Here is a 26,506-nt window from a genome sequence, read left to right on the forward strand (position 1 = left end):
ACCAGGCAAGCCCAGGGTTCCGAACCGGCGATCTCAGAGTTCCAGCTTCAGGCTTTCCTTAACCTTTTTTTAGGGAGAGTCTGGCTTGGGGCATACATTGCTGCGCAGCCGTGGGAACTACATTACCCAGAAAACCATGCATTGAGCGGCGAAGCGACAATCCAATGAGAGTCCAGAAAGGGGCGTTTCCGAGAGGGAGAATCCCATTGGGGCAGGACTTCCGGCCGGTTCTTGGGAGTCATTTTAGTGGCTCTCGGGTTGCTGCGGAAGCTTGTGCTCCTGCTCCGACAGGTCGGTTCTGAGGTGACGGAGAAACAAAAGCGCCGGAGGAGGCTTTGTGGCCACGGCGTAGGGCCTGCTTTAAGGCCGGGGACGCCGCTGCCCGTGAGGCCGGCCTCTGACGTTGGTGCCGGAGTTCCCGCCCCGGTCGCTCGGCTCTCGCCGTTGTCCTCGGCCCCGAGGCTGCGATGGCGGCGGCCGCGCTGAGGCGCCCGGCTGAGGTAGGCGCGTCCCCCGGGCCTTCACCGCCTCACCCCTCCGAACCCGGAGCCCCGGTGTGGGGACCGGTCACGTCCTGCAACCCAGGCCCCGGCGTCCCGGACCGTGAGGCGCTCGTGGGTGACACCCGGTGTGACGGGGTGACAGAGGGTGACAGCCCGCGCCCTGTTTTGTGTCTAAAGGCGACGGAGAACGGGACGAAGTGGTGCCTGAGGAGGTTTCCTTTTCTTCTCAGGACGCTGGGGGCAATGGAGGGTTTGTGAACACAAGAGAGACCTAGTCTGAGGTTGTACCAGGAAAGCTACCCGACGGAGGATAGACGCTCAGATAACTTGTTTAGAGAAAAAGAGAATTAAAAAGCCGGCGGGAGCCTGGCCGGCTGGCTCAGTGATACAGCGTTGGCCCAGCCTGTGGAAGTCTTGGGTTCGATTCCCGGCCGGGGCACACAGGAGAAGCGCCCATCTGCTTCTCCACCCTTCTCCCCCGCCTTTTTCTCCATGTCTCTTCTCCTGCAGCCAAGGCTTCATTGGCTCCAGGGAGTTGGCCCCGGCTTTGAGGACAGCTCCATGGCTTCCACCTCAGGCGCTAGAATGACTCGGATTCCAAACGAGCAACGCCCCAGATGGGCACAGCATCACCCCCTGCTGGGCATGCCGGGATGGGGGAGTGAGGGGGTGGTGGATCCTGGATGGGTGCATAGGGGCATCAGTCTCTGGCTCTCTGCTTCTAACTTCGGAAAAATACAAAAAAAGAAGGAGAAAAAAAAAGCCAGCGGAGCAGGCGGTGCTAGTGGTTGTAAGGACAAATGCTCCCCATAGTTAGATTTTTACATCTTACATACCCTTTACAGAACACAGATTTATATGCAAAGGACTCCTGATCCCTGTGTCTGGAGGTACCCACGTCAATCACCTGACTTCAGAGTGGGAGGAGGTTTAGATGAGGTCAGAGAATAAGAGTTGGAAATGGCCCATTAAGGTCTTAAAAACTTTTAAGATTAGGAAAGAGGTGTTATCAAGTAATCCAGCGAGTTCCACAGAGGTACCAAGGTGGGTTATAGAGGAAATTTTAAGAGCAGCTTTATTATTAAGCCGGCGACATGCACGGGCATCATCTCAAATCATGCAGTAATGAGTACAGTTCTGTGCCTGCTTTTATAGACAAAAAACACATACTGGTTGGGGGGGAAAGAACAGGGAGCATGGTACAAAAGTCATTAATCTTACAGTAGTGATAAGTGTTTTACATACCTGGCAGAGACATTCCCAAACATTCTAGGATTTACAACCTCTCCCTGTCACCACAATAATGGGAAATGTTTAGTTTGGGATAAAGAGAGAAGTTAAATGAAGTTACTTTTGCTAAGAGTGTTGGGGCTAGCTTATTAGGAAGTCAAGCTAGTCCCCGCTTTGTTTAGTTTACAAGTTTTGCAGGTACAAAGAATTTCAAAATGATGATTATTAGAAAGCATAGAAAATGTTACAGAATACAGGTTTTCATGCAAGGAGCAGGGCTCGTGATCCCCTTGTCTAGAGGTATACCTCACTCATAACTCCAGGATGAGAGGGTGGGTCAGGATTAGTGTAGGAATATTTAATTAAGGTATGTAAACATTGTTTCCTAAAGGCTTTTAATAAAGGAGAAAAAGAAGGGGTTTTCAGATAGATTCTATCTTTGCTCTGTCTAGCAAGTGGCGTCAGTCCTTCCAGAGAACTATAAGAAATAGTTAAACTATGACTAGCTGACTTTTGCCCCTGCAAGCTCTTCTTGCATTCTTGTTTTTTCTTCCTCAGAAAGGAGGAGTAAGGGGGCCTGACTCTTTCTTTTAAAATACTAATGTTAACAATTTTGCAGTTCCTTGATATTTTATCACAGAGGAAGGGGTTTTTCAGATAGTCCCCTGCAGGTCTCCCTCCTGAATTCCTCCTAGCTTCTTCCTCCTCAGTGGAGGAGGGGTAGGAGGGAACTGACTTCTCCTTCCTTTCTTTCTTTAAAACTTTCTAGTAAGGTCTGACCGGCCGGTGGCGCAGTGGATAGAGCGTCGGACTGGGATGCGGAGGACCCAGGTTCGAGACCCTGAGGTTGCCAGCTTGAGCGCAGGCTCATCTGGCTTGAGCAAAAAGCTCACCGGCTTGGACCCAAGGTCGCTGGCTCGAGCAAGGTGTTACTCAGTCTGCTGAAGGCCCGCAGTCAAGGCACATGTGAGAAAGCAATCAATGAACAACTAAGGTGTCACAACAAAAAACTGATGATTGGTGCTTCTCATCTCTGTTCCTGTCTATCTGTCCCTATCTGTCCCTCTCTCTGACTCTGTCTCTGTCCTGTAAAAAAAAAAACCCAAAACTTTCTAGTAAGAAAACCTCTCCATTAGCAAAATAATAGCCTTTCCCAAGCTGGAAGGTAACTTGCAATTTCACTGACCACTTTTAACTGGTGCTGCCCAGCCTCCATTGTAAACCACAAGCGAGCAAGCATAAAAATCATATTTCTGGCCTGACCAGGTGGTGGCGCAGTGGATAGAGCGTCGGACTGAGATGCGGAGGACCCAGGTTCAAGACCCCGAGGTCACCAGCTTGAGCGTGGGCTTATCTGGTTTGAGCAAAGCTTACCAGCTTGGACGCAAGGTCACTGGCTCAAGCAACGGGTTACTGGGTCTGCTGAAGGCCTGCGGTCAAGGCACATATGAGAAAGCGATCAATGAACAACTAGGTGTCTCAACGCACAACGAAAAACTAATGATTGGGCCCTGGCCGGTTGGCTCAGCAGTGGAGTGTCGGCCTGGCGTGCGGGGGACCCGGGTTTGATTCCCGGCCAGGGCACATAGGAGAGGCGCCCATTTGCTTCTCCACCCCCCCCTCCTTCCTCTCTGTCTCTTCCCCTCCCGCAGCAAGGCTCCATTGGAACAAAGATGGCCAGGGCGCTGGGGATGGCTCCTTGGCCTCTGCCCCAGGCGCTAGAGTGGCTCTGGTCTCGGCAGAGCAACGCCCCCTGGTGGGCAGAGCGTTGCCCCTGGTGGGCGTGCCGGGTGGATCCCGGTCGGGCGCATGCAGGCCTCTGTCTGACTGTATCTCCCCTCTTTTCCAGCTTCAGAAAAATACAAAAAAAAAAGAAAAACATGATTGATGCTTCTCATCTTCGTTCCTGTCTGTCTGTCCCTGTCTATCCCTCTCTCTGACTCTCTCTCTGTCTCTGAAAAAAAAAAAATTAAAAAAAAAATCATTTCACCAACTTACTTGATCAACATTCTACCCGTTTTGCTCGCTTTGCTATCTATATACCACAGGCATTCCAGTGCAGGAATGAGGTGCGTTATACAAACAAATTACAGTAACAGTACAATTCATACAATTTCAACAATTACAAAGTTGCCCTTTATAAAATCTCTCTGAGTGCTTTGCCTGAAAGCCATGGAGCCATCCTCAGTTTCCGGGCCAACTTTGCTCCAATGGAGCCTTGGCTGCAGGAGGGGAAGAGAGAGAGAGAAAGATAAAGGAGAGGGGGAACGATGGAGAAGCAGATGGGTGCTTCTCCTGTGTGCCCTGACCGGGAATAGAACCAGGGGTTTCCACACACTGGGCTGACATTCTACCGCTGAGCCAACCGACCAGGGCCTAACAGTAGTTTCTATTGGGGACATGAGGGCATTTATTTTGGGCCTGTTAAGGGTATGAGATATTTCAGAGAGCAGTTCATAATTGGTCATTTGTGAAACTTATGGTCACAGGGTAGAGGAACACTGGGACTGGCCTGGAGTGAGGGCAACGTGGAGAGACATCAAGTACAGCACCAGTGGAGGAGGGCTGTGGATATCTGAGATCTGATGTGGTTTCTCAGTAGGTGAGGTTGAAGAAAGGAACAGTCAGGGAGGGTGGTCTTCATAATAAGATGCAAGGCTGCCTCTATCAATGTGGGACCATAAGTGTCTGTTTAGTACTTGATCTCGTTTGAATTTGCTAGACCTCTGGACCAGAGTTGCTAAGTAACAAGTAGAATAGCCAAGGAGATGACTATGGTGCAATGTAGGAGGAGACTTGGACAGAGGTTGTAAAGGAAGGGTGAGTCCGTGTCTGGTGGTGTTGAAGAAACGATATTAGGAACCACAGGGGAATTGCTGAAAAAGAGGGGTGGTTGTAGTTTTACATACAGGTGCAGAATTTAGATGTCATTTATTTTACACACTGCCTATTGTTGAGGGCTGTTACAGTGATCAGTAAGACCAGTGTCAAATCACTCATACCCTCTCTGTATCCAACTTCTCTCCCTAGCCTAAGTTGCTGACACCTGCGCATTGACAAGAGATACTGTTGGGTACATGCCATTGTGGCTTCCATGCATCTCTTGTTCCTCTGTACCTCTTCTGCAGTATTCTGTTTTTTGTTGTTGTTTTTGTTTGTTTGGGTTTTTTTTGCATTTTTCTGAAGCTGGAAACGGGGAGGCAGTCAGACAGACTCCCGCATGCGCCTGACCAGGATCTACCCAGCATGCCCACCAGGGGGCGATGCTCTGCCCTTCTGGGGTGTCGCTCTGTTGCATCCAGAGCCATCCTAGCGCCTGAGGCAGAGGCCACAGAGCCATCCTCAGCGCCCGGGCCATCTTTGCTCCAATGGAGCCTCGGCTGCAGGAGGGGAATAGAGAGACAGAGAGAAAGGAGAGGGGGAGGGGTGGAGAAGCAGATGGGCACTTCTCCTGTGTGCCCTGGCCGGGAATCGAACCTGGGACTCCTGCACGCCAGGCCGACGCTCTACCACTGAGCCAACCGGCCAGGGTTGTTTTTTGTTTTGACAGAGACAGAGAGGGACAGATAGGGACAGACAGGAAGGGAAATGAGAAGTATCAATTTTTCATTCTTTGTTGTAGCACCATAGTTCATTGATTGCTTTCTCATTTGTGCCTTGATGGGGGGCAGGGCTCCAGCCCAGCCAGTGACAGTGTGCTGAAGCCAGTGACCTTGGGCTCAGGTTAGCGACCAAGGCATCATGTCTAGGATCCCACATTGAAGACAGCAACCCCACGTTCAAGCTGGATAAGTCCATGCTCAAGCTGGAGATCTCAGGAGTTCAAACCTGGTAACCTCAGCGTCCCAGGCCCACGCTTTATTTACTGTACCACCGCCCAGTCAGGCACAAGAGATTTCTTATTACCATGTACAGAGATATATGCAGTTCCTTTTAGCTATCTTACAAGTATCAAAAAAGGGAGGGGCGATTTACCAAGTGTATTAGTCAATTAGGAGGGCAAGAACAATTTCTGTGGAGAGGAAATAACTGTTAGGTTTAAGTTAGCTCCCTTAAACTCAAAGCCCCTTTGAAACTGAGATTTCCCTCACCCAACCTCCCCCTCCTCTTAAGCAACTCCCCCCACCTTGGGAAGGTTCTGAGAAATGTCCTTGAGACAAGGCCATCGTGAGGACATGAGTGTTGGGAAAGGGAGACAGTGACCAAGGCCACAAACCCCAATATGCTAATCTGGGCATGCCCAGGTACAGGCAACCCCATGCCAGCAAATGCTTGCAGCAACCCCTATATCTACTGCCCCCTCCTGCAGCTCAGTGCTGACAGCCTTTGCTGGTCTCAGTCCGCTTGCACCCAAGTGCCTGTAAAATAAATTTTCCTTTGAGAACACACTAGCCTTGTGTTTTTGGTTCATCCTGTTTGGTTTCTGCCTTTCAGTACCTACCAAACTAGATAAAGTATTACTGAGGACTGAGGCCCAGATGGTACGAGAGGCCTTAGATGAGCCTTTGGGGCCCAGCACTGTGGCCTGCAGGATTGCTTCTAGATCTGCTGTAGTAAGGGGTGGTCTCCCAGATCCTCATCCTTGTCCACTCCCACCTGCGTAGACTGGGACTCTCTACCTGCTACTCTTTCTGCCCTGCCATCTGAGATCCCTGGAAAGCGATCACCCATGGCCAGGGCTGTATGAGTCCTGACCTGGGATTTTATGGATTGGTTCCCATATCTGGCAACCAGTGGCACAAATTTTATTATATTCACAGCCCATCAGGGAATGCTGGGGACAAGGTTGAGCTGGGAATGCTGAGGTAACCTTAGATCTTTATTCTACCTGGTGGAAAGAGCAGGACTTAAACCTGACGTGGTAGTCTGAAGAGCAGGGCCTCTAGTCTGATGGGGGTGGGAGCTGGAGGATATTTGGAGCAGAGATGGGGCGTGATCAGAATCAGACCGAACAGGCTGTTTTGCTGCAGAAGAGAGCGGATCGTTGGGTTGCAGGGAGACCAGGGAAGAGGCTACTGCAGTAGTTCAGGTGAGTGTTGGTGGTGGCTGAACCAGGGTGGCTGTGGAGGTTGAAGACGTGTTGGAGTCTGTGTGTGAATGTTAAGTAGGTCCAAGCAGACTGTGATGTAGAAGGTGGGAGAGAGAAGTGGAAGAGTTAGGAGTGTCTCTGAGATGTTTGGCCTTAGTAGCTAGAAGCAGGGAAGTTAGTGTTTATTGTAAAATGAATTTTCAGTGGGAATATTAGGAGTCAGGTTTGGGTTCTGTTGAACTGAGGTGCTCGAGACCCTTCTGTGGACCCTTGAGTGGAACGCACAAGTCTGGTGCTCAGGTGAAGGATTCAGATTGGAGACGCCCACCACACCGATGGTGTGCAGACCAGGATGAAGCTGTCGATCAGATTTGGCAGCAGGCATCTTCCATGCTGCTGGCCACACCGTTAGATAACGAGGGGCATGCGGGGCCAAGGACATGGCCACTCACTGGACACCTGGATAGAAGTGGTCAGCTTCACAGGATACAGAATAGTGGCCGTGGGGGGAGGGGTTGCAGGAGTGAGGGGTATTTAGCTGGTGGCCAGGGTTTCCATGGGGAGTGGATATGAGTTGGGTGTGGAGGCAAGGCAGAGAGTGAGGTTGGTCGCCATAGGCTCTGACCCTTGGTGGGACCTGGGGTTAGCTCAGATCAAAAGAACTCCTTGAGAGAATCATAGGCACGCTGTGAGAGACAGGTGGCCCTGGGCTTCCGATAAGCGTCCAAGAAAGCTGAGACTGCAGGGGACACCTTTCCAACAGCAATGCAGAAGAGAGCTGACTGAAGTGTCTGAAATCTATGTGTGGTTCAAAGTGGCTGAGGATAAAGTGAGGAGAAGGGGTCAGGTAGGGAGGCCTTCAACACTGGGGGTTCCCCCTTGGCCGTCAGGGCCACTGAGGGCCTGGACAGGATGAGGCTGATGACATTTGCCTTGTACTCTCTGGAGGCTGTGTGCACAGATGGCGTGTGGTCAAGCCGGGAGGTGCATGTGGTGTGGTGTGTATGTGGGAGGTGGCAGGGAGAGGTTGGGGATGTGAGGGGTCCACAGGGACATGCACGTTGGGAGGGAGTAGAACTTGATGGCCCCAGGCCGTGTCCTGGGGACTGATGGGAGAACAGTGACCCAAGTTTGGTTGTGTTGGGGAAGCACATTTGTTTTTTTGTTTTGTTTTCTTTTTTGACAGAGAGTCACAGAAAGGGATAGATAGGGATAGACAGGAAGGGAGAGAGATGAGAAGTATCAATTTTTCGTTGTGGTACTTTAGTTGGTCATTGATTGCTTTCTCATATGTGCCTTGACCGTGGGGCTCCAGCAGACTGAGTAACCCCTTGCTCAAGCCAGCAGCCTTGGGTCCAAGCTGGTGAGCTTTTGCTCAAACCAGATGAACCTGCGCTCAAGCTGGCGACCTCGGAGTCTTGAACCTGGGTCCTTTGCATCCCAGTCTGACACTCTATCCACTGCACCACCGCCTGGTCAGTCGCAAAAGCACATTTGGAGGCTCACAGGTAAACTGTCTGCAGGAGGAGGGTGAGGACCTGCCGGCCAGCCCTAGAGCTTACATGATGTCCATCTGCCTGGCTGCCTGTTGTTACTGAGGGCTGAGCAGGGATGAATGGGACCGTGAGGAGAAGTTGGGTGTCGCTGGCACCGCAGCCTGGCATCTTCTCTGATGTCGGGAGCCCTGGAGGAGAGTGGGTGGTAGGGGAGATGCTTCGACTCCTGGGAGAGACATCTGCCCATGAACTCTACTGTCCTCGTCCTGGCAGGGCTGTGTGACCTTCGAAGATGTGGCCGTCTACTTTTCCTGGGAGGAGTGGGGGCTCCTCGATGAGGCCCAGAGACGTCTGTACCGCAACGTGATGCTGGAGAACGTGGCGCTCATGGCATCTCTGGGTAAGGTCTGCACAGCCCAGTCCGGCATCCTGGTTGGGGCTTGCTGTTCCCTGTTTCCCCAGTGGCAGGTCTGTCCTTCCCAAAGCTGCACAGTGGACCCTGCTTCCTTTCCCATCCTGGAGTGAGTGTTGTATGAGCCCCCGGCCCGTGCCTGGGTGGTGTGCACTAACCCCCTCTGCCCCCAAGCTGCCCAAAGCCTTGTGGGTAACGGTTGGAGGATGAGGAGTCTTGCATTCAGCGTAACGGATCATAACTCTTGGCCCCTTCCTCTTCTGGTGACACTATGAAGGTCTGTGGCAGTTCTGTCCCCAGGTTCTGTCCTCCTCCTCTGGTTGCTACGGGAGCCGTTACCTGGGGCAGGAAATTGAGGCACCACCCTGAGTGTGTTGTTCATGCAAGACCCTCCTCTGAGGTTATCTTTTTTTTTTTTTAAGATTTTATTTATTCATTTTAGAGAGAGGAGACAGAGAGAGAGAAGGGAGGGAGGAGCAGAAAGCATCAACTCCCATATGTGCCTTGAGCAGGGAAGCCTGGGGTTTCAAACCAGTGACCTCAGTGTTACAGGTCGACGCTTTTACCCACTGCGCCACCATAGGTCAGGCTGAGGTTATCTTTGTAATACTCAGTTTTCCCCCCTTTGGTCTGTCACGGGTTGGGTGGCTTTGACCCTCCTGTCTTGTCTCTCCCTTAGGACTTGCATCTTCCAGGACGCATGGAATTACCCAGCCGGAGCAGTGGGGAGCACCGTGTCTCCCTGCCCAGGGAGTCACAGATGCAGCCACACCAAGAGGTACTCGGAGGGGAAGCAGGACAGCTGTGAGCTGTTTGTCGCCGAGGCAAGAGGCTGTGCCGGGTTTCCATCTTTTCTTTCTCAGTGGCCCATTTATCATGCCGGTTCTGACGTCTGACCCAGGGCTGCCCCCCTTCTCTGTCTCTCACCGGGTGCTCTCCACAGCCCCCTCTGCAGAGCTCGCCAACAGTCGCCTTGTTTTGTGTTCTTTTATGAGACGGTCAGTCAGGTGCTGCTACGAGAGGATACACAGGTCCAGAGAGGCTGTCCCTGCCTGCCAAGGGGGTCAGGGTCATTTGGAAGGGAGCGCCCGCTGAGGGGGCCCATCCAAGCAGGGGGGAAGCAGAGAGTGAACAGGACTGAGGGCCCGCGCCCCTACTGGTGCTCGGGTAGAATAGATGAGAAAAGATGCGGGGATGTCACTGGAACATGTGACTATCCCTGCGTCAGTCATGGGAGAGTCAGAAAGGGCACTTGTGGCAGAGGGCAGCCTTATCCCTTCGGTCCCCTGGTCACCAGGGTGGGGTGCTGACAGTCGGCCTATTTGTGGGAATGTTGAGACAGCAGGAAGAAGGGAAGTGTTAAAACTGTCAGGTCAGCTGACTCTGCAGTATCTCAACATCATTAATAGCACTAATAGGGATGGAGAACGATGGCCACTGGGGTGGTGAAGACTTAGAGGTGACTGGAACAGCTTGGTCTAGCCACCAAAGGCAAGCTTTTGACAGAGGTGACAACCAAGAGAAGTCCTCCTAGCCTGACCAGGCAGTGGCGCAGTGGATAGAGTGTCAGACTGGGATGTGGAGGACCCAGGTTCGAGACCCTGAGGTCGCCAGCTTGAGCGCGGGCTCATCTGATTTGAGCAAAGCTCACCAGTTTGGACCCGAGGTCGCTGGCTCGAGCAAGGGGTCACTTGGTCTGCTGAAGGCCCACGGTCAAGGCACATATGAGAAAGCAATCAATGAACAACTAAGGTGTCGCAATGAAAAACTAATGATTGATGCTTCTCATCTCTCTCCATTCCTGTCTGTCTGTCTCTATCTATCCCTCTCTGTGAGTCTCTGTCTCTGTAAAAAAAAAGAGAGAGAGAAGTCCTCCTAAGCCTATGATGACTGTGACCCTAGGCAGCACACGCCACTGTACTTGGAGGGAAAAAGCAAGGAGGTATAAGGGAATCTGGTGTTTTTATTTATTTATTTATTTAGAGAGGTATTGAGGGAGAGACAGGGAGGAAAAAGGATGAGAAGCATCAACTCATAGCTGCGGTGCCTTAGTTGTTCATTGATTGCTTTCTCGTATGTGCCTTGACCAGGGGGCTCCAGCTGAGCCAGTGACCCCTTGCTCCAGCTAGCAACCTTGGGCTCAAGCTAGTGACCTTTGGGCTCAAGCCAGCAACCATAGAAATGACCCCATGTTCAAGCTGGCGACCTTGCGATTTTGAACCTGGGGCTTCGGTGTCCCCAGGCCGACTCTCTAGCCACTGCACCACCACTTGGTCAGGCAACGTTATTCTTTTTACTTCATGGCCTAAACCTAGTGGTTTGGCCTGTAGTTGTCTGGAGTGATTATTGTACATACGGCAGGAGGTGCCCTATATGGCACAGGTACCCCCACTCCTGCCTGGTCATGAGCCCATCTGTTATTCTTGATGATTTGGGCTTCGAGACTCGTGGGCTTGTTGCAGAGGGACAGGGTCTCATGCATCCTTTGTACACCTGAGAGGGCCATTGAGAGGTGCTGGTTGGCAGTATGTGATCTTGGTGAAGGCTGCTGTACGGTGCCAGTGCTGGTGTCTCCCGTAGCTGCGACAAGTGCTGTTAAGATGGGAATAGATATTGCCTGATTTTTCCGGCGCCCTTGGGTTGATGGAAACAGATACCCAGTGGATAAAGAACTGTGGTGACCTCCTGTGTAACCATTGCAAACTGGGGTACAATTTTATTGGGAATCCACAGGTAAAAGTATATAGGGGCCCTAGCAGTTGGCTCAGTAGTAGAGCAGCGGCCTGGAGTGTGCATGTTCCAGGTTTGATTCCCAGTCAGGGCACACAAGAGAGAAGACCATCTGCTTCTCCACACCTCCCCTTCCACCTTCTCTCTCTCTCTCTCTCTTTCCCTCCTGCAACCATCACTCAATTAGTTCAAGTGTGTCAGTCCTGTGTGCTGAGGATGGCTTCATGGAGCCTCTCCCTATGGTGCTAAAAATAGCTCGGCTGCAGGCATGGCCCCAGATGGGCAGAACATCGACCCCAGATAGGGGTTGCTGGGTGGATACCAATTAGGATGCATGTGAGAGTCTGTCTCTATCTCTCCCTGCCCTCTCACTTGGAAAAGAAGGGGGAAAAGGTATATGGGGTGTTGTGCCTGTGAGTTTGGACCACAATAGAATCCCAAAGTTCCATTGTTCAAAGCATAATGCGTTCATGAGCTTGTAAGCATGAGGGTGAATGAAGGTGGTCCACATGTGGGAGACTGGCCAAGTGCAGCTGGTTTATTATAACATGCAGCTGTCCTCAGGCGAGAACAGTGTGAACAAGGGTGATGGTGTAAGTGACGTGGACCCTGACTGGGTCCTGGCAGTACCGATTGTTGGCAGTGGCTGGGCTGTTGAACTCATGGAGCAGCTCAGAAAATGTATGTTGGGTCCCTTCAAAGGGAAAAGTGAACTGAGGCTGTGACTGGTAAACAGGCACTGAATAAAATATACTGGCCAGGGACACCACGTCACAATAGTCACTGGGCACCTTTTAGAGGTCATTGTTTAATTTAGCTTATATTAGATATTGGAACCCTGATGGGGGGCTTGGAGGACAATAATTGATAGTTCAGTGCTACTGTTGGTAGAAGCCTTTAAGACTAGCCAAATTGGACTATTGAAGGAGAAATGGTGATAATTGCCCGCTTTTTAATTTATTTTTAAATTTTATTTTATTTTTAAATTATTTTTATTTATTCATTTTAGAGAAGAGAGAGAGAGAGAAGGGGGGAGGAGCAGGAAGCATCAACTCCCATATGTGCCTTGACCAGGGAAGCCCAGGGTTTTGAACCAGCGACCTCAGCGTTCCAGGTCGATGCTTGATCCACTGTGCCACCACAGGTCAGGCCTTTAATTTTTATTTTTTTAGTGAGAAGAGGGGAGGCAGAGAGACAGACTCCCGCATGCACCCCACCCGGGATCCACCCAGCATGCCCACTAGGGGGTGATGGTCTGCACATCTGGGGCGTTCCTCTGCTGCAACCAGAGCCATTTTTTAATGTCTGAGCCAGAGGCCATGGAGTCATACTTAGCACCCGGCGCCAACTCGTTCCAATTAGGCCTTGGCTATAGGAGGGAAGAAGAAGAGAGAGAAGAAAGAGAGAGAGAGAGAAGCAAGAGGGGGTGGGATGGAGAAGCAGATGGGCACTTCTGTGTGCCCTGATTGCGATTCAAACCCTGGACATCCACACACTGTGCCAATGCTGTACCACTGTTGCCCCCCCCCTTTTTTTCTTTCTTTTTTATTTTTATTTATTATTATTATTATTTTTAAAAAGCTTACTTTTTAAAAAATTTTTATTTATTTATTTATTTTGTCGTTATTTTTTCCTATTTTTAATTTTTTTTATTTTTATTGAATACAGAGAGAGGAAGGGAGTAAGGGGGAGACAGAAGCATTAATCTGTTTCTGTATGTGTCCCAGCCAAGGACTGAACCAGTCACCTCTGCATTGCAAGACAATGCTCCAGCCAAGTGAGCCATCCAGCCAGGACTATTTATTTATTTTTACAGAGGCAGAGATAGACAGGGACAGACAGACAGGAATGGAGAGAGATGAGAAGCATCAATCATTAGTTTTGCGTTGTGACTTCTTAGTTGTTCATTGATTGCTTTCTCATATGTGCCTTGACCACGGGCCTTCAGCAGACCGAGTAACCCCTTGCTGGAGCCAGCGACCTTGGGTCCAAGCTGGTGAGCTTTGCTCAAACCAGATGAGCCAGCGCTCAAGCTGGCAACCTCGGGGTCTCGAACTGGGTCCTTCCACATCCCAGTCCGACGCTCTATCTACTGCACCACCACCTGGTCAGGCTCTTTTTTATTTTTAAAATCAGAGAGAGGGATAGATAGGGACAGACAGACAGGAACGGAGAGAGATGAGATGCATCAAACATCAGTTTTTCGTTGTGACACCTTAGTTGTTCATTGATTGCTTTCTCATATGTGCCTTGACGGGGGTGGGGGTGGGGCTACAGCAGACCGAGTGACCCCTTGCTCAAGCCAGCGACCTTGGGCTCAAGCTGGTGAGCTTTTGCTCAAACCAGATGAGCCCACGCTCAAGCTGGCGACCTTGGGGTCTCAAACCTGGGTCCTCTGCATCCCAGTCCAATGCTCTATCCACTGTGCCACCGCCTGGTCAGGCCTAATTGCCCCTTTTTTAAAGTGGATCTTGAACAACTAGCAGAAGGCCAGCAGTCCCTGTTTCAGGCGATGTTGTAGTATTTACTGCCTTCACCAGTGGGGCCTGCGCTCTGTGGTTCTGACTAGCAGGGCCTCTTTGGCTTGTCCCAGCATTACGGGATGCAGGCAGTGCCATCTCTGTCTGTAATAGGAGAATCCAAGTGGTAGCAGTCCCCACGATGGGCAGCTGTTTATTTTTTTATTTAAAAAATTTTTTTTTTAATTTTTTCTTTTATTAATTTTTAGAGAGGAGAGAGAGTGAGTGAGTGAGAGAGAGAGAGAGAGAGAGAGAGAGAGAAGGGGGGAGGGAGGAGCAGGAAGCATCAACTCCCATATGTGCCTTGACCAGGCAAGCCCAGGGTTTTGAACCGGCGACCTCAGCGTTCCAGGTCGACGCTTTATCCACTGCGCCACCTCAGGTCAGGCAATGGGCAGCTGTTTAATAAAGATTGTTGCAGTATCTTTGTAGTTGAAAAGGGGGATACTTCCTTGAAATTTGAATGGGTTGCCGGAATGATAGTCACTTTGGCTCCCATATCCAGTAAAGCTAGGAAATGTTTATTTTTAGAGTTCCAGTCAACCACCAGAATTGTGTGTGGGTGATTGGCCCCCACTGGTGGAACAGTCTGGGGACAGGCTGAGTACCCACTGGACTGCCTGGGCAGTTGCCTGTTTCAGAACTGGAAGCATCCTAGGGTGGACTCGAGGAAGTAGTTCCCTGAGCTGCTGGACCTATGGGTAATGAGTGAGGGTCTTTATTTTTTTTTTTTTTTTTTTACAGAGACAGAGAGAGAGTCAGAGAGAGGGATAGACAGGGACAGACAGACATGAACGGAGAGAGATGAGAAGTATCAATCATTAGTTTTTCGTTGCGCGTTGCAACACCTTAGTTGTTCATTGATTGCTTTCTCATATGTGCCTTGACCGCGGGCCTTCAGCAGACTGAGTAACCCCTTCCTGGAGCCAGGGACCTTGGGTTCAAGCTGGTGGGCTTTTGCTCAAACCAGATGAGCCCGCTCTCAAGCTGGTGACCACGGGGTCTCGAACCTGGGTCCTCTGCATCCCAGTCCGACACTCTATCCACTGCGCCACCGCCTGGTCAGGCAAGTGAGGGTCTTTTTTTTTTTTTTTGTATTTTTCTGAAGCTGGAAACGGGGAGAGACAGTCAGACAGACTCCCGCATGCGCCCGACCGGGATCCACCCGGCACGCCCACCAGTGGCGACGCTCTGCCCACCAGGGGGCGTCGCTCTGCCCACCAGGGGCGACGCTCTGCCCACCAGGGGGCGTCACTCTGCCCACCAGGGGCGACGCTCTGCCCACCAGGGGGCGTTGCTCTGCCGCGACCAGAGCCACTCTAGCGCCTGGAGCAGAGGCCAAGGAGCCATCCCCAGCGCCCGGGCCATCTTTGCTCCAATGGAGCCTTGGCTGCGGGAGGGGAAGAGAGAGACAGAGAGGAAGGAGGGGGGAGGTGGAGAAGCAAATGGGCGCTTCTCCTATGTGCCCTGGCCGGGAATCAAACCCGGGTCCCCCGCACGCCAGGCCGGCGCTCTACCGCTGAGCCAACCGGCCAGGGCCGCGAGTGAGGGTCTTTTAATAATATCTTCTTTAGTCATAATTTGGGAAAATCTTGCCTAGTGATACATTCATGAGACATGCCCACCTGGAGGCAGCAGGGGCGACAGAACATTGGGAAAGAAGGAGCAGGCAGAACAGCTGAGTGGCCAGTACTTCTGTGCCAGGAGACCCCGGGTGTGATGAGTCAAAGTTTTGTGAGTCAGGAGGGCGGAACTGTCATGGCCTGTCAGCAGTTCCAACCATGGTCTCCAGTTTGGTGTGGACATGCCAATAAGATGAAGAAATGCCACCCAACTCCTGGCCTCTGTGACAACGGGGGCCTCGTCTGGATTAGAAACACATTCAGGGTTTTCCTACCTGAATGTTCATAGAACTGGTAGGTCGGCTGAATCACTACAATTTTGTGGGAGCATGCAATCTTCCTTAATAGTTTTTCATTGGGCATCTCCAAGCCCTGAAAATCCAAGTCTGTAATGGCAGGGCTTTTAAATCCCTGAGGGTGGTAGAGGTTTCAGGTTCCTCAGCTGAGGCCTTTATAATCTTATCAGACGTTCTGTTTTTTGTCATACCTGCTCTGGTGTTTGGGATGTCCTCTGTGCTTGGGTGCCTTCAGTCCTGAAGTACCATTTGAGAATGAGGGTGTGGGGGTCAAAGAATCTTTGTTTTTTGAGAGAGAGGAAGAGAGAGAGAGAAACATGGATTTGTTGTTCCACTTACTTATACATTTATTGGTTGATTCTTGTATGTGCCCTGACGGGGGATTGAACCTGCAAACCTTCATGTATTAGGATGAGGCTGTAACCAACTGGGCTACCTGGCCAGGGCCAAAGGATCTTTAAGTAAATCATGTATCTTGGGCTGTTTAGTAATGCCAGCCGCTGCCTCATTTCTGGGGCTCTCTGTGACCTGGAGCTGCAAGCCCATATTAAATGTTCTCAGTAACCAATCAGCTCCCCCTTTCCCCAGCTGTTTGAATGAAATCTTTATTATTGATAGTGTGGATTTCTAGTCTTGTAAAATTACGAATTTTAGTTTCTAACTCCTTACGACCTCAGGGTACCATTAAAGGGTATTCTAGGGAAACGAGATCTACAACTTAGGGTGCAAAGCCTTGGTAGTGCCTGGGTGAGCGAGCACGGAGCAGCCCAGCAGCACATGGGGCCATCAGCGTGACGCTGGTAGATGGTAGAGCCCAGCTGGGACAGCCAGTTAACAAGCCAAGCAGTTGAGGGGCATCTCCTAAGTTCTCCTGTGCTTGTAACTAGAGTCCTGTTTGTGATACCAATTGTTTTGTATCCTTTAATGAGATGGTCAGATGTGGCCACAAGAGGAGATGGGAGGCCCTGGCCGGTTGGCTCAGCAGTAGAGCATTGGCCCGGCTTGTGGAGTTCCTGGATTTGATTCCCAGCCAGGGCACACAGGAGAAGCGCTCATCTGCTTCTCTACCCTTCCCCCTCTCCTTCCTCTCTGTCTCTCTCTTCCCCTCCCGCAGCCAAGGCTCCATTGGAGCAAAAGTTGCCCCGGGCGCTGAGGACAGCTCCATGGCCTCTGCCTCAAGTACTAGAATGGCTCCGGTTGCAACAGAGCAACACCTCAGATGGGCAGAGCATCACCCCCTGGTGGGCATGCCAGGTGGATCCTGGTTGGGTGCATGCGGGAGTCTGTCTTTCTGCCTTCCCACTTCTCACTTCAGAAAATAAAAAAAAAAATGGAAAGATAGAGGAGATGTGTGGAAATAAACAAAGTTTATTATACTCACAGGACCCAGAAAGACAGTTACTGCTTGCTGGGAGTTGGTGTTACCTGGGAGGGAGTGCTGCAAAGATATGGAGGGAACCTGTGGGTAAGTGCCTTTATTGGCAGTCAGGTGGAGTTCACATGAAGAGGTGCGAGGGGACTTCACTGGTGTATTTGCAAGTCAGGAGGGCATCCTTATAGTCCTTAAACACCAGCTATTCAGTTGCTTCAGTTTTCTTGGGTCTGAAGAACCCTTCTGCACTGTGTTCCTGTGTAACCAGAAACTAAGGCCCTGCTGAAAGCCATTGGCAGGGGAGTGTGTAGGCGCTGTACCCATTTGTGTCCCTGTTTTGCATGAGGCTCTGCACCCCCACACTGACCTGGGTGCATATCAGGGTCCAGCGCTGTACAGCGGCCCTGCATCACACTGATCTTTGGCCCCGCATCCTGGCAGCCGTCTCAGGGACTCACAGATGGGTGTTTCAGGTGCATGTTTGTGTTTGTGACGGTGCTGCCCCTGCCCCCCAGTCTACACCCACATCACCAGCATTTCCGTACTTTCAGGTTGTTGGCGTGGAGTGGAGGTTGAGCAGAGTGTTCATGTAGAACGAGTGCTCAGAGCAAACCTTCCCCAACATCAGAAGCTGCCCTGTGGAGAGAAACCCTTGAGAAGAGAAGATTGGGGGCCGCGTGAGAAGGACTTCCTGACCGACTCCAGTCTTAACCATCAGGTGACTCCCAGTACAGGGGAGCCACATGGGAACTCAGAGAGTCACCCTGAAAAAAAGCATTACAAGTGCTGTGAATGTGGGAAATTATTTAGCCATAAATCCAACCTTTTTATACACCAAATAGTTCACTCTGGTGAAAGGCCTTACAGGTGTAGTGAATGTGGAAAATCCTTTAGCCGCAATGCTGAACTCATTCAACACCAGAGAGTTCATACTGGTGAAAAGCCTTTTACCTGCAGTGAGTGTGGGAAATCCTTCAGGCGTAACTCCACCCTTGTTGAGCACCACAGAATCCACACTGGAGTAAGGCCTTATGAGTGCAATGAATGTGGGAAATTCTTTAGATTCAACTCAAGCCTCAGGAAACATCAGAGAATTCACACTGGAGAAAGACCTTATAAGTGCACTGACTGTGGGAAATTCTATAGCCACAAGTCAAGTCTTATTAATCACTGGAGAGTTCATACTGGAGAAAGTCCTTATGAGTGCAGGGAATGTGGGAAATTATTTAGCCATGAATCCAAACTTTTTATACACCAAATAGTTCACTCTGGTGAAAGGCCTTACGGGTGTAGTGAATGTGGAAAATCCTGTAGCAGCAATGCTGAGCTCATTCGACACCAGAGAGTTCATACTGGAGAAAAGCCTTTTACCTGCAGTGAGTGTGGGAAATCCTTCAGGCATAACTCCACCCTTGTTGAGCACCACAGTATTCACACTGGAGTAAGGCCCTACAAGTGCAATGAATGTGGGAAATTCTTTAGCTTCACCTCAAGCCTCAGGAAACATCAGAGAGTGCACACTGCAGAAAGACCTTATAAGTGCACTGAATGTGGGAAATTCTATAACTACAAGTCAAGCCTTATTATTCACTGGAGAGTTCACACTGGAGCAAGGCCTTATGAGTGCAGAGAATGTGGGAAATTTTTTAGCCAAAGCTCCAGCCTCGTGCAACACCGCAAAGTGCACACTGGAGAAAAGCCTTTTAAATGCAATGAATGTGGAAGATTCTTTAGTCAGAATTCCAACCTCGTTAAACACCAGAGGGTTCACACTGGAGTGAGACCTTATGAGTGCAGGGAATGTGGGAAATGTTTCCGCCACAGCCCCAGCCTGGCTAGACATCGGAGGATTCACACTGGAGAAATGCCTTATGAGTGCAGTGATTGTGGGAAATCGTTTACTCAGCGTTTCAACCTCACTCAACACCAGAAAGTTCACAGAGGAGTGAAGTCTTGAAGGCAACTAATAGGAGAAAGCCATTACCCAAAATTCTGCTCTGATTGAGCAAAGGATACTTCACAGCCCAGATAGGCCTTATGGATACAGTCACCAGGAAGAGATGCTTCAGCCAAAGGCTTCATTAACCTTGTTCAACACTGGAAAGTTCGGACTGGACAAAGGCCGAAAGGTTGTAGGGAATGTGCTGTCTCTGGTCAACTGAAACCTAACACGAGAGCAGCTCTGAGAGGAGGCTTTGTCAAGGAGCCAGGAATTGAACATCTCTCATCTAAGTAGGCACACTGAGGGCAGGGTGATACATTGCTGACACTCTGCCTCTCCTGAGAAGACAGCCCTCTGCATGGCGGGAGTTCAGGAGGAGAGAGAGAGAGAGCCCTGTGTTCTTGGCTGTATTGGTCTGGAGTGGCGTTTTCATCTGAGTTTGAAAGGGGGAGAGAGGGAGTGGTCTTGGTTCGGATGTGACTGGCTCTTATTGTTCCTGCGGAATATTAAATTTCCTGCAAGAAATGCTTCTTCATTTGCTGTGCACCCTTAGGACCACTTCCACAGTCTTAATGGGAAGCAAGGCCACAAAACTCCTGACACATACACTGGAAGTTGACCCACATATTTAACATTTTAAAAACTTGCCAAATTGTGTTCTACATGGTCATGCCATTTCACTTTTCCTCCTGGAGTATGTTAGATTCCAAGTTTCTTCATGTTCTGTTGACCTTTGTATGTTAGACATGGGCCATTCATTTTAGCCATTCTGTAGGTGTATAATAAATATTTCACTGTTTTAATTTGCATTTTCTTAGTGACTCAGAGTTGAGCACTTTCCCCTGGGTTTATTTGCCATCCATATATCTTCTGTTCATATCTTTTGCCTACTATTAAAAGAATTGTGTTTTTTTTAATTTATTTATTCATTTTAGAGAGGAGATAGAGAGTGAGAGAGAGAGAGAGAGAGAGGGGGGAGGAGCAGGAAGCTTCAACTCCCATATGTGCCTTAGACCAGGCAAGTGCAGGGTATTGAACCGGTGACCTCAGCATTCCAGGTTGATGCTTTATCCACTGCACCACCACAGGTCAGGCCTAAAAGAATTGTTTTGCAGTTTCTTAATATCATATATTCTGGCTTCAAGTTTCTTGTTTGATATATGCTTCACAAATATTCTCAGTCTATGGGTTGACTTTCATTTTTTTAATTTTAATTTTATTTATTTTTTTCTGAAATGAGAAGCAGGGAGGCAAAGAGACAGACTTCCGCATGCGCCCAACTGGGATCCACCTGGCATGCCCACCAGGGGCGATTCTCTGCCCATCTGGGCTGTTGCTTCCTTGCAAACGGAGCCATTCTAGCACCTGAGGTGGAGGCCTTGGAGCCATCCTCAGCGCCTGGGCCAACTTTGCTCCAATGGGGCCTTGGCTGCAAGAGGGGATGAGAGAGACAGAGAGAAAGGAGAGAGGGAAGGGTGGAGAAGCAAATGAGCGCTTCTCCTGTGTGCCCTGACCAGGAATCACACCTGGGACATCCACACGCCAGTCGACACTCTACCACTGAGCCAGTGGCCAAGGCCTTTTTTTCTTAATATTTCTTTGAGCAGAATTTCTTTAAAAAAATATTGATTGATTTGAGAGAAAGAGGAGGGGGAGAGAGAGACAAAGAGAAACATTGATCTGTTTCTGCATATGCTCTGACTGGGGATTGAACTGGTAACCGTTGTGCATTAGGACGATGCTATAACCAACTGAGCTACCCGGCCAGGGCAGAATTTCTTAATTTTCATAAAGTCCAGTTTATCTATTTGTTCTTTTATTAATTGTGCATTTGGCATTGTGTTCTTTTTCTTACAGTTCTGTATCTTTGTAAATAAAAGCCTTATTTGAGTATGCTGTTGGAGCCTTATAAATCCTTTTAAATATCCAATCTTGTGAAATCTTTATAGATTTAATGCAGAGAGGTTTATATGTGTGTATATCCTGTCTCTTCTGAGGTAGCCTCGAAAGCAGTGGCATTGCCAGTGGTCATAAGCATATTTATTATGCTCAATAACCCAGTTATTGGCTTATACATACATGTTTTCTCTCTTTCTCAAAAAAAAAAAAAAAACACAACAAAAACCCAGTGCCTGACCAGCTGTTGCGCAATGGATAGAGCATCGGACTGGGATGCCAAGGACCCAGGTTTGAGACCCCTAGGTTGCCAGCTTGAGCACGGGCTCAACTGGTTTGAGCAAAGCTCAACAGCTTGAGCCCAAGGTCACTGGCTCGAGCAAGGGGTCACTCAGTCTGCTGTAGCCCCCTCCACCCCCTCGGTCAAGACACATATGAGAAGGCAATCATTGAACAACTAAGGAGCTGCAATGAAGAATTGGTGCTTCTTGTCCCTCTCCCTTCCTGTCTGTCTGTCCCTATCTGTCCCTTTCTCTGACTTTCTGTCTCTGTCACACATAATAAATAAATAAATAAATAAATAAATAAATAAATAACCCAGAACCAAAACTCTTTAGAAAAGAGGCTATTTTCAGGTTGGGGCAGGAAAGGTACATGCATCTAGGAAATACTCTTGTATCAGACAGTAAAGAAATTTGCACAGAATAATGTATGAGCTTTCCATTGCTGTCTGAATGAATTACCACAAACCTGTGATTTAAAGAACATAAATTATATTAGAATTCTGTAAGTTGTCAGTCCAACCTGGGCAGGGTCTCACTGGGCTAACGTAAGGTATTGGCAGAGTCTAAGGAACTTCCTGTCCGTTTGAGTTATTGGATGTTTTTAGTTCCTTGTGGATTTAGGACTGATCTGCCTGTTTTCTCAGTGGCTGAGGGTCATCCCTGGAACATGATAGAACTTTTAAAGAATATTTAAATTTATTTTTTATTTATTTATTTTTACAGAGAGTCAGAGGGAGGAATAGACAGGGACAGACAGACAGGAATGGAGAGATGAGAAGCATCAATCATTAGTTTTTCGTTGCACTTTGTGACACCTTAGTAGTTCATTGCTTGCTTTCTCATATGTGCCTTGACCGCGGGCCTTCAGCAGACCGAGTAACCCCTTGCTTGAGCCAGTGATCTTGAGTCCAAGCTTGTGAGCTTTGCTCAAACCAGATGAGCTCACGCTCAAGTTGGCAACCTCGGGGTCTCGAACCTGGGTCCTCTGCATCTCAGTTCGACACTCTATCCACTGCGCCACCGCCTGGTCAGGCACTTTTACAGAATATTTATAGAGATGAAGCAGTACCAACTGTATACACCCTCTTCCAAAACAAGGCTGAAACATGTCCCAGCTAACTAAATAAACCCAGCACAGGCCACCAAAAGCAATGATAATACTAAAACAAATTACAGACCAATACCTACGTGAACATAGCCGGAACAAAATCTTAACAAAGTTTTAGCAAATTAAATTCAGCCATGGACATATTATATAAACATTAATAAATAATATCCTAGTGTGGTTTATCAGGCATGCAAATTTATCAACCAAATCTATAATGTAATTTACATTGGCAGGAAAATAAATATAGATGTAGTGAAACCATTTCACAGAATTAAAAACCACTGTACGATACATTTTTCTTTGAGAGGATGTTTATTAAACCTGGGGCAAATGAAACCAGGAAGGGCCTAGGATACAAGAACCAGCAGGAGAGCCTCTGTGAGGCTGCTATGGCTCGCTGGGAAGTCAGAGAAAAGGGGCCTTGAAGACAGGCCTAGGGGTTAGCCCAGAATGAGCTGCCACTGCCCACTGCTCCCCTGGTTGCAAATCTCATGGGGACCCTAGTTTAGGAGATATATTCCTAAGAGGAAAGAAGGGGTGGGCGTGATCCTGGGGGGGATAGGGTGCCCATAGAGATTCCTCAGCAGCTTGGCGGTGCGGAGGTACAGAGTGGTGCAGCCTAAGCCCTGGCAGGAGGGCTTTTAGGGTGGTGGCGCAGCCGCAGGGCTGATGCTGTCACATCTGGACAGAGCGCAGAGCCAGCGCCAGGGGGGAACACAAGGGTAGGGGTCAGCCAAACTTAGCTTTGGGCATCTAAGAGCACAGAAATCTCCACGGACTGTCAGAGATCCAGTGGGGAAACACGTCAGGTTGGGAGAACCGCTTGAGTTTGCCCGCTTGGTGGTGGACGTGTGTATTTTGAGAACTTAACTGCAGCTCCTGAAAAGCAAGGTACTTGTGAACATTCCAGCAAAGCTGAAGCCTGTCATGGTGACAGTACAACATTCCTCCCAACGACAGGATGCATGTCCAGGAGGCCCCATTCTGCTGAGTTTCTTTGAGTGTCTTGGGTCAAAGCACACAGCGTACAACTCACAAGCCCGGTAACAAGATGGGACCCCATAGACAACCTTTTGTGTCACCATGAGACACAGGCAGCCCCAGGCCCCCATCATAACGGGAAAAGGAGTTCCTGGGACACAGCCACTGTTCCCCAAGTCCATGGATCTCACATGATCATAAGAGCACCCCAACAGTGGAAGATCAGTGCAGAAAATGAACCATCTCTGAGGCAGGGGGCCCAGAGATCCCGGCCCATAGAATTACGGCACTGGCTCAAGACCACCATCCAGATCTCTCAGCCTGCCGTGTCTGGGATTCATGTGGGCCTGGGATTCAGCTGGCAGTGCCTGGCCCAATCAAAACAGTGCTGCCTCAGTTTTATACTTCCTCCTTGTGACCTGGTACCTAGGTGGGTCCCTTCTGACTATGGCAGCCCCCAGGAACACGCATCAAACCTAGTCATTCAGATTCAATACCAGTGACATTTACACAATGAATAATCCATTGTTACCTGAAACTACACCATGTGAAGAGATTGTTAAGATCAGGTCATATATCCTGACCTGGCAGTGGCGCAGTGCATGGAGCATTGGACTGGGATGCGGAAGACCCAGGTTTGAAACCCCGAGATCACCAGCTTGAGCAAGGGTCGCTAGTTTGAGCGTGGGATCATAGACATGACCCCATGGTTGCTGGCTTGAAGCACAAGGTCACTGGCTTGAGCAAGGGGTCATTGGCTCAACTGGAGCCTCCTGGTCAAGGCACATAAGAAAAAGCAATCACCGAACAATGAAGGAGTTGCAACGAATAATTGATGCTTCTCATCTCTCTCCCTTTCTGTCTATCTGTCCCTCTCTGTCTCTGTCAAAGATAAATAAACAACTGGTGAATACATATATACATGGAACAATAAATTGATGTTTCTCTATGTTTCTTTATTTTTCTTTCTCTAGAATTATTTTTAGCTTTTATTGAATTTTAGAAAGATAAGAGAGAAAGAGAAAGGGAGTAGAAGCTGGAAGCATCAACTTGTAGTAGCTGCTTCCTGTATGTGCCTTGACAGGGCAAGCCCAGGGTTTCTAACTGGTGACATCGGCATTCCAGGTTGATGTTTTATCCACAGAGCCACTACAAGTCAGGCTCTTTCTCTAAAATTAATAAATTTTTAAAAGTTTCAGATATGTAAGTATGTAAACTTTTCCTAATGCATTTTTTTTTAAAGCGAGGGAGAGACGGTGAGAAAGGGACAGACAGGGATGGAGAGGCAGGAAGGGAGAGAGATGAGAAGCATCAATTCTTTGTTGTCACACCTTAGTAATTCACTGATTGCTTTCTTATATGTGCCTTGACCGGAGCGCTCTATCCAAGCTAGTGAGCCCTTGCTCAAGCAAGTGACCTTGGGCTCAAGCCAGCAACCTTGGGCTTCAAGCCAGCAACTTTTGAGCTCAAGCCAGCAACCCCGTGCTCAAGCTGGTGAGTCCACGTTCAAGCTGTCAACCTTGGGGTTTGGTCCTCACCATCCCAGGCTGATGCTCTACCCACTGTGCCACCACCTGGTCAGGCCACAATCCTTTTGATGTATCTATTATTATCCTGGATTATGGTGGGAGTGAGACTAGTTATAGATGTGGTTAGATTTGAGGGGAATTGGCCTTTTGTGTGTGTGTGTGTGTGTGTGTGTGTGTGTGTGTGTGTGTGGTGTTGACTGCCCATAAAAAACATGATGTTATCATAGGAAGGCTAGTCTCCCCAGACACCTAGAAGGAGAGACTGAGTCACTTAAGAATTTTCTTCTGCATTCAATGGGACAGTCCTATTCAAAGATTCTGAGTTTTGCTTTACAAATCAATAACCTAAGTTAGTCATAAGATATATTGTGGTACTGTTTTAAAGTCTTACTGTAATCCAACAAGACACTGACTTACTGTTTTGATTTTCAGCACTATAAGCACTGTAAACTAAGGAAATCAAAGCTTCTTTTAGGGCTACCATGAAACTTTCTGTTTTTCATACTGGGGCTTGAAATGACCATTTTCTCTTTGTAAGCAATAACATGAACTCGAAAGACTCCTTCCCCTACCACAGTCTGTAGTCACTCTCAATTCCTTAATACTCAGTGCAGCACTTCCTTGTTCTCAAGGTGTGCTACACTTGCCAATCCATTATTATCAGACTCAGATAACAGACTAATTATGCTACTGTTGTGTGCCATGAGTCACTAGCATTCATTTCCCATTGGCTAGATGTTTAGGAGTTCATTCAACCCCAAGGTATACCCAAACCATTCTCCAATTGTCATCCTTATGGGTTTACTTATTTGGACTACCGAGTGAACCAATTCATTATCAGAGTTCAATCAGAATAAAGAAATTTTATAGCCATTTGTAGAGAAAGCTTAATATTTAATAACTAAAACATTGGAATGTTTCGGAATTACTAGTTATAATAAAGAAAACTCTAAAATCAGTGGGATACCCTCTATCTTTATATGTATATAATAAAAATTATTAAGGACTGTAATACAGAGTAGTAAAAAAAATTGTGATTATCTGACTGAAGACCTGGCTGACAGCTCAGTTAGATAGAGCATCGTTGTGATGCACAGAGGTTGCCCAGTTTGATCCCCAGTCGGGGCACAGACAGGAATAAATTGTTGTTTCTGTCTCTCTCCCTTCCTCTCTCTCTCTGAAATCAATCAATTAAAAAAAAATTAAGAGCCTGATCTGTGGTGGCGCAGTGGATAAAGCGTTGATCTGGATTGCTGAGGTTGCCGGTTCAAAACCCTGGGCCTGCCTGGTCAAGGCACGTATGGGAGTTAATGCTTCCTGCTCCTTCTCCTGTTCTCTCTATCTCTTTCCTCTCTCTCTCTCTCTCTTTCTCTCTCCAATAAAAATGGATAAATAAAATCTTAAAAAAAAAAAGAAGTCACAATACCAAGATTGGATTCAGCCTAAATCAGACCTCAGTGTCTCCTGATATAAATGAGCTGAGCTCTAAGTCCTTTCCCCATCCACTGATGTTTCCTCAGAGCTACTTCTACCACTGTCTTTGAATAAGTACATAAT

The 26,506-nt window shown here is 48.8% G+C and overlaps 1 protein-coding gene across 2 annotated transcripts; it reads left to right on the forward strand.

The window, feature by feature from the left end:
• Positions 1-243: 243 nt before the first annotated feature.
• On the forward strand, positions 244-19,965 carry LOC136399465 (zinc finger protein 773-like). Of its 2 annotated transcripts, none has more exons than XM_066374649.1 (4): positions 244-291; positions 8,532-8,658; positions 9,350-9,448; positions 17,761-19,965. In XM_066374649.1, the coding sequence occupies exons 2-4, from the start codon at positions 8,625-8,627 to the stop codon at positions 19,164-19,166; spliced, it is 1,539 nt and encodes a 512-aa protein (XP_066230746.1). In that variant the 5' UTR covers positions 244-291; positions 8,532-8,624; the 3' UTR covers positions 19,167-19,965. The 2 variants fall into 2 exon arrangements, with proteins under 2 accessions (XP_066230746.1, XP_066230745.1); XM_066374648.1 differs by having other exon boundaries at positions 256-500.
• The last annotated feature ends 6,541 nt before the right edge of the window (positions 19,966-26,506 follow it).

This window comes from Saccopteryx leptura, chromosome 3 (genome assembly GCF_036850995.1).
Source record: "Saccopteryx leptura isolate mSacLep1 chromosome 3, mSacLep1_pri_phased_curated, whole genome shotgun sequence".
Taxonomy (NCBI): domain Eukaryota; kingdom Metazoa; phylum Chordata; class Mammalia; order Chiroptera; family Emballonuridae; genus Saccopteryx; species Saccopteryx leptura.